Source organism: Sturnira hondurensis, unplaced genomic scaffold, assembly GCF_014824575.4.
Source record: "Sturnira hondurensis isolate 20B ecotype Veracruz unplaced genomic scaffold, ASM1482457v3 Scaffold0007578, whole genome shotgun sequence".
In the NCBI taxonomy this organism is placed as follows: Eukaryota; Metazoa; Chordata; class Mammalia; order Chiroptera; family Phyllostomidae; genus Sturnira; species Sturnira hondurensis.
Genome location: NW_028080209.1, coordinates 79,839 through 92,269, shown reverse-complemented (window position 1 = coordinate 92,269; position 12,431 = coordinate 79,839). Strand labels below are relative to the sequence as shown.

The 12,431-nt window shown below is 51.3% G+C and overlaps 2 protein-coding genes across 7 annotated transcripts; both read right to left on the bottom strand.

Annotated features, from left to right (window-relative positions):
- Positions 1-3,348, bottom strand: EGFL8 (EGF like domain multiple 8). Of its 3 annotated transcripts, XM_037052677.1 has the most exons (9): positions 2,441-2,482; positions 1,809-1,940; positions 1,485-1,607; positions 1,271-1,383; positions 1,082-1,177; positions 814-984; positions 651-736; positions 414-567; positions 1-152 (listed from the first exon to the last, which is right to left on the bottom strand). In XM_037052677.1, the coding sequence occupies exons 2-9, from the start codon at positions 1,907-1,909 to the stop codon at positions 106-108; spliced, it is 891 nt and encodes a 296-aa protein (XP_036908572.1). In that variant the 5' UTR covers positions 1,910-1,940; positions 2,441-2,482; the 3' UTR covers positions 1-105. The 3 variants fall into 3 exon arrangements, with proteins under 3 accessions (XP_036908572.1, XP_036908571.1, XP_036908570.1); XM_037052676.1 differs by having other exon boundaries at positions 1-567; positions 2,441-3,348; XM_037052675.1 differs by lacking the exon at positions 2,441-2,482 and having other exon boundaries at positions 1-567; positions 1,809-2,117.
- Positions 3,349-3,424: 76 nt separating this feature from the next.
- Positions 3,425-10,220, bottom strand: PPT2 (palmitoyl-protein thioesterase 2). 4 transcript variants are annotated; one of them, XM_037052684.1, is made up of 9 exons: positions 10,015-10,220; positions 9,000-9,193; positions 8,593-8,746; positions 8,022-8,117; positions 7,826-7,933; positions 6,976-7,059; positions 6,772-6,856; positions 4,368-4,422; positions 3,425-4,196 (listed from the first exon to the last, which is right to left on the bottom strand). In XM_037052684.1, the coding sequence occupies exons 2-9, from the start codon at positions 9,183-9,185 to the stop codon at positions 4,053-4,055; spliced, it is 912 nt and encodes a 303-aa protein (XP_036908579.1). In that variant the 5' UTR covers positions 9,186-9,193; positions 10,015-10,220; the 3' UTR covers positions 3,425-4,052. The 4 variants fall into 4 exon arrangements, with proteins under 4 accessions (XP_036908579.1, XP_036908580.1, XP_036908578.1 ...); XM_037052685.1 differs by lacking the exon at positions 10,015-10,220 and adding an exon at positions 9,563-9,986; XM_037052683.1 differs by lacking the exon at positions 10,015-10,220 and adding an exon at positions 9,522-9,587.
- Between the last annotated feature and the right edge of the window lie 2,211 nt (positions 10,221-12,431).

Sequence of the window (12,431 nt, the reverse complement as noted above, 5' to 3'; positions counted from 1 at the left end):
TTCCCACCCCGCAGGCAATCTGCCCTAGCCGGTGAATCCCAAAGGACGAGAGTGAGTCCAGCTTCTGGATGCGTTAGGGAGCAAGGGATTCTGCAGGGATCCTCATCAATGCCCGCTGAGGACTGGGTCCAGGCTGTTGTCCTCACAGGAGCCTGGGTAATGATAAGGAGACAGGCAGGCATGTTGGCCGTGGACTGCCTCCAGCCTGGAAGAGGAGTGAGTACTGGGGAGACTGACCTTCTCACCCAACAAGAAGTGAAACCGCCAGGCTGGGGACAGTGTCAGAAGGTGGTGAAGTGTAGATATATGGGGGTTGTGTGGGGATAGTGAGTGTTGGGGAAATGTTTTTGGGAAAAGCTGGAGGCAGTTGCTGGGGTATGGGGCTCCCAGCAGAAAGGAACATGAGGACTCACAGGCACCTAGCCTCTCCTCCAGCAGCAGCACTTGGTCACTGAGAGACTCTATCCGGTCACCCCAGCCCCACAGCTCTGCCACCTGTTCGGGCTGCAGGTCTTGGGGGGGCATGGGCAGCACTGTTTGGATCCAGGCCCCAGCGCGCCTGGCCCACTGCAAAGGAAGAGATGCCTCAGGGTGTTGAGGATGGACTGTGCCCAGACCAACGGGGTTCGGCCCCAGGTACCCAGTCTCACCAGCTCCAGCCTTTCCAGGCGCCCTCGCAGCTCACGCATCTCCTGCTCCAGGGCACGCTCAACCTTTTCCCCTTTCGCTTCCTGAACTGGGACAAATGAGAGCATGACCACTGCCCGGGCCCTGCCACCGGCCCTCCCCACGGCCCACACTCCCGCTGCTCACCCGCCACAGTAAAGATGCCGGCACTAGTTGGAGATTCCCGAGACCCCATTGTGCAGGTGCGCCTGTCTGGGCCCAGCACCAGGCCTTGCGGGCAGCCACAGAGGAAGCTGCCCGCGGTGTTTAGACAACGGTGCGAGCAGAGGGTGATGCTAGTTCTACATTCATCCACGTCTAGTTAGGGGGAAGAAGAGGGGGTGAGGAGTTGGGACAGCGCCCCGGTGGGCAGGGAAGGCCCAGCATCACCGTGGGTAAGGGCGAGCCAACTCACCCATGTGACAGTGCTTCCCACCCCAGCCGGGAGTGCACTCGCACTGGTCAGGCCGAATGCAGACGCCTCCGTTCAGGCAGGGCTTAGCACAGATGGCTGCGGGCACAGGAAGGACCATTTAGAACGTGGCTTCGGGCTTTCTGACCCTCGGGACACACCTCCCTGAGGCCCAGGAAGAACCAACCTCACCTTCATCACAGGTGAGCGCCCCTGGATGACGCTTCTTCCAGCCCTGGCAGCACACGGCATGAGTCTGCTGCACCTCCCGCCTCACCTCCCGCCACGCCACTCGGTAGGTGGTCCTGGAACACAGTGTCTGACTGTAGACCCTTGCGTATAGATCCTAGTTGGGGTTCTTGGGATTCCTCTTGAAAGACTGGAATCCAAGCTCTCGGCTCCTCACCTGTACATGCTGCAGACGCGCCTTCCAGCACACAGAGTAAGGTAGGGCTTATACACTGGTTGGCTGTAGGATTCATTGTAACGCAGTGGGACCACCAGTGTCTGCTTGGAGCAGACTCCCTGACTGCACCCATGTGAGAGAAGGTGGGAGACATGAGTGGGCCAGGCCTTGGAGAGCCTGGAATCCTAGATCCCTCTAGGCTCACTGAGGCCCAATCCAACAGCCTCACACCCATGCTAAACTTCTCTGTTTGGCCACCTGTGAAGCCCCAACCCCCAGAAGGTTTCCTTAAGATCTTACCCTGCCCCCACCCCCTGCTGTCACCTCTCTTTGAGGGATCCACCCTTGGACCCTTCGCCTGACAGCAGCAGGAGGAGGAATGAGAGTCCGCCTAAGAGAGTGCGCAGCTCAGCCCTGGACCCCATGGTCCTCCTTGGCTCCAGACCACCCTGCGGGCTACGGGCAAAAAGAGATTAATGACGGCCTTCCCTCCCCTATTAACTTCTCCAGCTCTAGCCCCTCCAAAGCAGTCTGCTGGTGCCTTCTAATGGTGACAGGGCATTCATTTGTACACACTTGCACTAGTCACCAGGATTGCCAACACCAGCAGGCACATTTACCTATCAGCACCCTTCTTTTAGCACACCACACCCCACACACTCTCTCCCTCCCTCCTACACACACAGCTAACCCTCCCCTCATAACCTTCCAATCTCTAACATGCCCTCTTTCACCCAATCTTTCTACCTTTGAAACCTCAGGTATTCACCACTATACCTTGCGTACAAACTTGCACACAAACCCACACACCTGGAAACTCCAGACTTTAAACACATTCCCACTACCCTCACACACCCACAGCATCACATACCTCTTACCCAGACAACACCCCCAACTCACGCTCACGGTAAGGTTCTGAATGACCCCCCCTTCCCCCACTGACATTCTCTCCCCACCTGCCTTTCCCTCTCTCCCAGAAACTTCAGGCCACCAGCCTCAGCAGCAGCAGCTCAGACTGGTGGGTAGGCTGGGCTGCCGCAGAGGGGCTGGGCTACACAGAGTCCTCCCATTCCTGCCCCCTCCCTCAGGCCTCCACCATAGCTCCAGCTTGTTCTGCTTAGTGGAGTCCAAGTCCTACTGCCTTCACCCCAGCCCAGCAAAGGGCCCCCTAGAAGTATCTTCCAAACTTGAGGCCCCTTATTTCTGGAACCCTCCCCAAATCGGCAGAGGCTACTGGCTATGTAACACCACCAGAACCCTTGGCCGTTGCCTCCCTTTCAAACCCCACACAAGGTGAAAGAGACCTGGGGAGCAGGGAGAGGGAGCTAGCAGAGAACAAAGTAGGGTCAGAGGACAGGAAAAGAGGCAAAATCAGCTGAGGCAAGAAAGAAGGTGAAGTCATCACTGAGGGGCAAGAAGGCAACCCAGGGCACTAGGAGGAAAACTGACCCCATTTTTTATGACATTTGTTAGAGCCTGGTGGGGGTGGGGCACAGTTGAGTCAGCCACCACCCCCTATGTCAGAGCAGACAGGGCCTTATTGTCTCTACCAAAATTCTTTCTTTCAAGGAAGAGGGGACTCATTATCCAGCCCCTCGCTCAGCTCTGGTCTACAAAGGTCAGAAAGGGGCTCAACAAATGCCCACCCTGGCCCTTAGCCCCCTCATCCAGGGTGGGGGTAGGAGGGACATTCTATCCATGAAGCTGACGCATAAACCACTGGAGGGAGCCCTGAGCGCAGCCTCCCAGTCTGAAGCTGGGATAGTTAGAGGATTGTCCTCAGCAGGAAAAAACCCACACAGAATGAGAATTGAGAAAGCAGAAACACCAAGAAGGCCCCACCCCAAACCAGGCACTGGGGCACCCAGGCCTCCAACTCTCCATTCCCACCCTTTTTGGGGAGTCAGGTCCCCCTCACCCGGAAATGAGCCAAGCCACACTGAGGAAATGGAACTTTATTTCCATAAATACAGGGTAATACCCATTCAAGAGTAGCTAAAAGAGGGGCTGGAGCCTCAAAGAAACTAGGCTCCCAGAGGGCACCCCAACACTGAACATAGGGACTGGGGGATCCCCAAACCTGAGATGGGCCTTGCAGGCCACAGATATTCCCCAACACTGACACTTCAAGAATGGAACTGTCCCCATAGGGGAGCCTCAGGACCCACCCTCATGGGTAGTTCTTCCTGGGCATGGGGGGGCTGATGACAAGGGAACGTGGGAGAACAGAAGCTAACACTGTCCTGAGAGGACTGGAAGGAGGCCTCTCTCCAGTGCAGCCAGAGATGGAGGAGCAGCCACAAGTTAAAAACCTGGTTTCTCACTTCCCAACCTCAGCCTTGGGAGGATGGGAGAGCATGGAGCAACCCCCACCTGAATACATGAGGTGGAGGAGACCAAGATGTGTCATTCACGGAGTGGAGGAGGGGGTCCTGGGAGCCCTCGTGGGTGGGGGCAGTGTGTGAGCAATGACATGGTCACAGGCACAAAAGAGCCTGACGTCTGCTTTCCAAGGCCACCACTTGGTCTCTGGGCCGGGGAGTCCCTAGAGGACCCCTGAGGATGTCCTCAGGAGAGCCAAGGTTCAATGCAGGTCTCATAAAGGGTGTGGTTGGAGTGCCAGGCTGTGTGGGCGACCCCGGCCATTGGACACCTCACTATGGCACCCCGGGCCAAGAGAGTCTTCAACCCAAAAGAATCCCGAAGATAAACCTTTGAGGTGGGTGCAGAGACATGAAAGAAAGACACAGAGAGAGACAAAGTGAGTTCCTGCTCGTGTCTCGGGCCCCCTCCCCACAGGGCGAACCCTTTAGCTCATGGGTCAGTAGCAGGGAGGGCTACAGACTGAGCTGAGACAGGTGTGAAGAAATCCCAGACGCTCACCAGTTGCTCTTCCATCTCCAAAACCGTCTCATTTTCGTCATAGAAACCAAAGAAGCTATAAAAAAGATGGGAGTGGGCCGTTATCAGGAGAGCTGGAGAAAATAAAAATATTTAACTGGACATTATGTACCCTGTTAAGTGACACACTAAGGACAGAGCATCACTTCACCGAATTCTCATAAAAAATGTCTAACCTGAATAGGAAATAGCTCACACACAAACTGAGGGACGTTCTAAAAAATAGCTGGCCCATACACTTCAAAAATACCAATGTCCCAGACAACGACTGAGGAAGTATTCCAGACTTAAAATTTTGACATGAAAACTAAATGTAATACATGATCCTGGGTTGGATCTTGCACAGGAATTTCTTCTAAAAAGACAATTGAAAAAATTTGAATAAGGTCTATAGAGTACCATATCAATGTTAATTCCCTGATTTTGATGATATTCCAGACATGTATAAAAATGCCCTGTATGTAGGAAATATACACTGACACACTAAAGTTTTAGGGGTAAAGAGATATCATGTCTACAACCTACTCTCAATGGTTCACACACACACACTACACGGGGAGAGACTGGTGCCAGCATGGGCATGGCACAGCGTGAACATTCAAGAAGACTAGGTGAAGAGTACACAAGATTGCTTTGTGCTACTCTGGGAACTTCTGAAGTATGAGATTATTGGGAGAGCAGTCGGAACACACAGACCTGGACGTGCACCAGCCCTGCCACACCCCCACTGTGTGCAGCTGAGCGTGCCTTTTCTCCTCTTGGTCCCTTACTTCTCCTCTGTCTCTTTTCTACACAGGAGACATATAAGAAATGCCTCCTGTGTAGAAAGGGAGTAAAACATGGTGGTTAACAAATAACCTGACTTCACTGCTTACTAATTCTATGAACATACGCATTTTGCACCCAAGTTTTCAAAAACGTGAAATGAAAATAACAGTAATTACCCATAGGATTGTTTGGAGGATTAAATGAGCTTTATATGAAAAGTACTTGGAACAATGCCTTGGGACAAAAGGTGCTATGTACTGTGAGCTACTATTACCTTCATAGGGTTGTTGTAGATCTGAAATGAAATATAAATAAATCCATCTCTTACTCTTATTATAAGAGCTATTACTCCTTCACTCCAAACCCAACAATGCTTTCCTGTTTTACTTGGAATAACAAGTCAGGGGTCATGGTTGCCAGGGGCTGGGGGAGGCAGGACTGAGGAGTTCGTGTTTAATGGGTATGGAATTTCAGTTTGAGAAGAAAAAGAAGTTCTGGAGATGGATGGTGGTGATGGTTATGCAAGAATGTGAATGTACTTAATGCCACTGAACCATACATTTAAAATGGCAAATTTTATGTTGTGTGTATTTTGGAAAAAAGTCAAGGGCCTTACTTAGCCTTACAAAGGCTCAACACAATGGCTTCCTGCTGCCTCTCTGAACCTCCCCTCCCACTCTCCCCACTCCCTGCACTCACCGGCCACCTCCTGCCTCACACCTGCCCCAGGACTATGCAGGTGCTGTCCTCCTTCCTTCAAACTGCCGCACATGCCTTTCCTCGGGTCCTTCCTCGGCCCTAAGGGCAACTCTTCCAGGAGGACGTCTTTGGCCACTATCTCAAACAGGCTTCAGTCATACTGTAAGCCCTCCCCCTGCCTTATTTTATTACTACCTGACATCTACTTTTACATCTATTATCCATATCGCCCACAAGAATGTACACTACATAGTAGCAGGGACTTCTCTTTTATTGACAGCTACATTCCCCAGGGCCCAGAACTGTGCCGTGGCACACAGTACTCAGTGAGTGACTAAGTAGATCAGGTGACATTTCATGTCACTCATGCTGATCTGGAACAGAGGCAGGCACATAGTGCTATGGAGACCTGGATTTTCCTGAGGAATAATAAGATGGAAAGGATGCGTATGGAGGCAACCACAGTAGTCAGTTAAGTAAAACAGGCGGTGGGAAATGGATTAAAATAGCATGGAACTGTCTACACATATTGTGCCAAAGTTAATGTCCTGGCTCTGATATTGTGCTGCAGTTCCACAGGGTGCAGCCACTGGAGGAACTAAGTGAAGGGTACACAGGACCTCTCCAAAACACCTTCACCATTTCCTATGAATTTGTAATTATTTCAAAGTTTGTAAGTTTCTACAAAACCAGGGGTGGTAGGGATGGAGAGGAAATAGAATCAGCAAGAGGTAGTGACTTGCTAGATACAGGGGCTGGGGGATGACTTCCAGGTTTTGGTCTTGGCTGAAAGGATATGTGGAAGGTCGGGGGGTGTACATTCACTGAACAGTGGAAGCAGTTTTAGGCATGAGATGAAGATTGGTGGGGGTTAGGGGGCATCCTTAGCCAATCTTCAGGACACACAGTCCCTTATTACCTGGACTGCCAGGGGGTAATAACTCCATCATCAGGCCCCCCAATCAGCACCATGCGGCCCACACGAAGAAAGTTCTTCCGCCACACTGCAGGTTGGGAAGGAGACAGCCTGAGTTAGTCACGGGGGTCAGGCCAGGCTGGAAAAGGGAACACAGGGCATCAGAAAAGCAGAAAATGGAACCCAAGTAGAAGCCCAGGGTCTCACCCGTAGCATTGGGATGGTCTCTTTCCCCATTGATCAGGGCCAGGAAGCTGCTGGCATTGAGGTACAAGTCATCGTGGTGAGGATCTGGATACAAACAGCATTTAGAAAAACAGAGAAGCAGGGAGAGGAGGCAAGACTAGACACTGGAAGACCAGTCAGGGGGCTACAGTAATAGACAAGGTGAAGAGTAATGTAATGTAGCAGCGATAATAACTGTAAATATGATGCAAACACCTTTATCTAGCACCTACTATAAGCCAGATACTGTTCAAAGTATATTACACTCATCAATGTACTTAACCCTTACAACCACCCTATAAGTTAAGTACTATATTATCATATTACAGATGAGGAAAACGGAGTCACAGGAAGGTTAAGTGATGCCCAAAGTCACCCAGCAGGGTTAGACTCCAAACCCAAGTAGTCTGAACCCAGCATCCATGATCTTAAAAAGTACCTTAGGCATTTGCACTACACCCACTGCTTGTTTCTGTAAATAAAGTTTTATTAGAACACAGGCACACTCATTATTTACATGTGGCATATGGCTGCTTTCATACTAGTGTGCCAGAATTGAGTAGTGGTGATCATATCGCCTACAAAACTAAAAATATTTATTATCTGGCTCTTTATAGAAAAAGTTGGCTGACCACCGCACCAGACTGTACTTTGTGAAATACTAGGTGATACACACAAGGCATTTTGAACAGCGCCTGTTCACAAAGTAAGTGCTCAATAAATATCGGTTATCACCATTATTATTGCTATTGGTTATGGTAGAGGCGGAGCAGCAGGCTCTACCCTCCAGGGTACGCCTCCATGGAGGTCCGGTTTAGCATCCCCTACTCACCATGCCAGTAGTTGCATATGGAGAATTCCTGCCCCCAGGGGCTATAGCAAATCCTGTAGAGGTTAGACCTCATGGAGGTAGGAAATAGCCACTTCAAGTAGTCAGTGTCTGACAAGAAAATGGCAGTGTCAAATAGCCCCAAACATTTGTGCCCCCAAACTCAGGGTCCTCTATAAAGCCCACAGTACCCACTCACCTCCATACTGTCCCATCTGTGGAGAGGACAGAGAGATGAAAGAATCCACATTGTGTTCCTCCATCACAGAGAGCAGTGCCCGGCACACCAGGCCCCCTGTAGGCAGACGGCCGTGGATATGGATTTAGGGACAGCAAAGCCAACAGTCTCCCCACTCTGCCTCTCCCCCCACCACAATGCACATAAAGAAAACTGAGGTCCAGAGAACACAGACATGCCCTGTGGCAAAAAGGCCCCACATCACGTAAACGAGAGTCAGAATTAGATTCTGGGTTTTCTGACTCTAACTCTAGCGTGCTTTTTACTGCCCCACTCACTATCTCTTAAGTCCAAGAGATTTAGGTCCATGGGTAACGGGGAAAGAAGTGGGCAACAGAGCAGGCAGCATCCCACTCAGGACACCAGAGATGAGACCCAGGTGCTGAGGGAAGTCAGAAAAGAAAGGTTCAGGCACCAGGGTCCTTGCTAGAGCAGTGTGGTTCAGGAAAGGGGATGAACATTAGGAAGTGTCCCTCAGATAAGGATGAAGCTAAAGACAGTTCTTAGCACTGGGGTGGGGAGGGGCACCTACCCTGCGAGTAGCAGATGAGATGCACCCCTTGAGGGGCCTTTGCCATGATGGGGGCCACAGCCTCACGGAATCCTTGCACCTGTTCCCACAGGGGCCGCAAACTCTCTCTCCCATCGAAGAGATCCAGCACTGTCACCACAGTCCCCGGGTGCGTCTGTGGGAAGCGGTCAGTGCTGCAACTGGGGATGAACTATGAAGCCCCTCCACAAAACTCCCTGGCCGCGTCCCCGTGCCTACTGTGCCCTGCTGGTACTGGGGATCTGGTTCCCCACCCAACACTCCCGACACCAGCACCAGCTCCCAAGGTACTGGGCAGGCCTAGAGGGGCGGCTTTCAGTTCCGAATTCTCCCTCCCCAAACACTGTAGATTTATCCAACACCCCACAACCACGCGTCCCCTGCCAGACCTCGTTGATGTATTCCAGCAGGTGGCGGAAGCTGTACGAGCTGTCAAAGAGCCCGTGCACCACGATGACCGGCTTGTAGGAAGCACGATGGGGCGCAGGGACTGTAGGGAGCAGCAGCAGCGCCAGGAAGGACAACAAGCACAGGATCCCCACAGCAGGGAGCCCCGGCCCCCCGAGCCCCAGCATGCTGTCACCTGAGAGGGGGTGATGAGAGTTTGTGAGAGATGACAACGCCTCCTCTCCTCGGAACAGACAACAGGCAATCAAGCCTCTGCCGCCTGTGCCCACCCAGGTCCTTGTCTGAAAATAGCCAACTTTTTACACCAATCCTTTCCCCACAAACAAACCCCTACCATGTAGACTCAACAACCCCTCGCGAAACCCCGCCCCCAACACCGCAGGGACTGAGTCCTTAGGCCTAGGATCTTCCTAAAGCATCACCCTAGCTGTGCACCACCCAGGGTTTTGCAGGAAACCTCCCTGACCAGCAGTACGGGTCCCGGGAAGAGTACAAACTCCCACCTGGCCTGGTTCCGTGAGCCTCCCTCCCACCCGCAGCTTACTTCTTCCCAGCCTGGAACTCCGGGTTGGGGGGTGGGGCGCGTGGAGAACAGCGTGCGCAGGGGAGTGACGGATAGGATGGGGGCGGCGGCTCGGGGTCGAGCTCAGCCGTCACGTCCGGGGCTTTCCCTGACAACCGCGCTGGCGTCCCCCAGGAAGCAGGCCCGGACTGGAGGGGGAATGGAACTTTCCATTTCGTTCTAGGAGCGGGGAAGGAATAGGCGGAGCGATCCATTCAGACAGTTAAAGAGAGGAAGAAGCAGAAGGAGGTTCTAGGAATAGAGCGGAGACCTTCACCCCAGTGCCCAATTCTTGGGTCCGGCTCCGCTGCAGAACAAGACTTTTAATATCCCCCGGGTGGCGCTGGGGGACAGCATCGGGAAAGGCAGTCCTCCGCACTTCGTTGTCGCCTGCCAACCCCACCCCCGCCAGGAGGGCCTAGCTTAGCTCTTACAACTCTTGATTCTGAAGTGCGTGTTTTACCCTTGTCTGCAGGGAAGCGGAGAGTCCTCCTGGCCCCTTGAGCAAAAAGAGCAGTCTGGCCCAGTTTCTCCTGCCCTACTCTCTTCAGCTCCCCATAAAGGATCCACCCCCAAGGGGCGGAGGGCCCCTGAGGCAGCCATGACTCAACCTTGCTAGCTTGGTTTCGACCACACTTTCAACCACAGCGACCCCCACAATCTGGCCCTCAGCTGGGAGCTCCCGTGGGCGGCTCCCCAGCCAGACCCTCCCACCCAGTCCAGACTTCCCAAACTCCAGATAGCCCCACCTCTCCACCTGTAACCCAGATCTGATACCCATGAAGAATTTAGTGAAGAAATAAAAGGGACTCGCTACAGCCAAGCTGCTAAATTACTAAAGTTAGGTAGGTTGAGGTATGAAGAAATGATTCCATTCTCATAAACTTTGTAATTCTGTGTCAATGTCTGTATGTATGCATATATATATATATATATATATCAGGCGTCAAGATAACTTTCTGATTACCAACTGAAGGACTAAGGAAAGACTATTCAGATATCCAAACCACCTGACATCCAGTACCCAGACCACGGGTCAGCTAGAGGAGTACCGATCCAGAGGCTAAGAACACAAAACTGGTTCTTCTGAAAAATGTACTTTTTGCTATAAAAACTCTCAGCTTTTCTTTCTTCTTGGGAACACTCTGGGTATTCCTTACTGTGTTTTCACTTTGCAAACCCAAAGACCCTTAAATAAACCTTTTAATAAATCTAAGTCATTTATTTCTAGCAAAGCCTCCAGATTCAGTGAGCTCATTGGACACCAGGTGCCTCAGCTGGAGCTTTTACTTAGCATTTGAAGACATTTCCCTAGAGAAAAGGACTTCCCAGTTTGTCTGAACCCCTCTCTTTTTTCACAAGGTCTTTGCAGGTCTTAAGTCTCTCCCAATAAAACTACCTTAAGCCCTGGCTGGTGTAGCTTAATGGATTGAGTGCTGGCCTGCAAACTGAAATGAAAGGTTGCTGGTTCGATTCCCAGTCAAGGCACATACCTGGGTTGCACGCCAGGCCCCCAAGTGGAGACTTGACAGAGGCAATTGATCAATGTATTTCTCACATGTCGGAGGATGTTTCCCTCCTTTCACCTCTCTCTAAAAATAAATAAAATCTTTTTTTAAAGCCCCAAGTTGTGTAGAATGAAGATGAGGTGGTGGTAGACAGTTAGGGGCTCACACATACACCACAGAAACCAGAACAAGGAGCTGTGATCTAAATCCCTGCAGCCTGGTACTGGCCCAGGTGAGGGTCTCTGTACAGCTAGCTCTGTAGTCTCCCTGTAGACACAGAGAAGAACACAGCCTGGAAGAGTGACTGGCTCAGGTGAGAACTGGGAAGTACTGGTCTAAAGGTGGGAGGGTCACAGTGATTCCCTGGCTGCGTCCTTGCACAAAGCCCACCTCCTGTAAGTCTAGGTAGACTGCCTACCTTCTCCATCCCTCCCCATCTATTCACTCCAAGATGTGATAAACTAATAAAAAGATTACAATCAGCCCTGGCTGGTGTGGCTGAGTGGATTGAGCACTGGCCTGCAAAGGAAAAGGTTGCCAGTTCGATCCCAAGTCAGGGCACATACCTGGGTTGCAGGCACATGCTTGGATTGTGGGTGTAGGAGAGGAGGAGGCAACCACACGTTGCTGTTTCCCTCCCTCTCCTCTCTCTAAAAATAAATAAATAAATACTTTTTAAACAAAGAAGACTGCAATTACACCGTGCCCCCAGGTTGACTTGGGAGGTGGCTTTGTGTCTTGGGGCTGAGAGAGGTGGGGACATTTATTTTTTAACTTTCATTTATTCAATTTTTAGACAGGAAGGGGAAGAGAGAGATAAACATCAATGTGTTGTTCCCCTTACTCATGCATTTGTTTGTTCTTTGTGTGTGTATGTGTGTGTTTTTAAAAATATGTTTTATTACTACCAGCAGGAAGAACAAGCATGGGGTGGTAGATATACTGGGCTCAGGGTATGTGTGGGCCGTGAGGAGATGAGATGATGACTGGGAAGCAGGAAGGGAAGGGGGTAGGTCTGGAAGCCAGCTCCGAGGGTTCCTCAGGTGTACTTCTGGGAATGGCTAAGGGATTCATAGCCAGCTACTGCCAGGTCACCAATAAGATTAAGAAATTCTTGGAAATCTAGGTGCTCATCACTGTTCACATCCAATTTCTTCATCACATGGTCAAGGACACAGGGTTCCTTCTGGTTCTTTGTGAAGGCAGCCAGTTCTGTATTCATCATGAAGGTTAGGAACTCAGTCTTGGAAAGTATAGAGCTGTCCTTTCCAACATACCTCCGGAAAACAGCAGAGACTCGATGCACTGCTGGGTCTCTGTAGGGCTGGACATTCTTGCCATGT

What these genes read in the sequence shown, in the direction of transcription:
- PPT2 (XM_037052684.1), bottom strand. Translation starts at nt 9,185, where the DNA reads ATGCTGGGGCTCGGGGGGCCGGGGCTCCCTGCTGTGGGGATCCTGTGC. An exon ending in TGCTGGAATACATCAACGAG is followed by an intron (nt 8,747 to 8,999) that starts GTCTGGCAGGGG and finishes CGCTTCCCACAG; the next exon opens with ACGCACCCGGGGACTGTGGT. An exon ending in ACAGATGGGACAGTATGGAG is followed by an intron (nt 7,934 to 8,021) that starts GTGAGTGGGTAC and finishes TTTTCTTGTCAG; the next exon opens with ACACTGACTACTTGAAGTGG.
- EGFL8 (XM_037052676.1), bottom strand. Translation starts at nt 1,909, where the DNA reads ATGGGGTCCAGGGCTGAGCTGCGCACTCTCTTAGGCGGACTCTCATTC. An exon ending in TGGGAAGCACTGTCACATGG is followed by an intron (nt 985 to 1,081) that starts GTGAGTTGGCTC and finishes CCCCCTAACTAG; the next exon opens with ACGTGGATGAATGTAGAACT. An exon ending in GCCTGGAAAGGCTGGAGCTG is followed by an intron (nt 568 to 650) that starts GTGAGACTGGGT and finishes CTTCCTTTGCAG; the next exon opens with TGGGCCAGGCGCGCTGGGGC.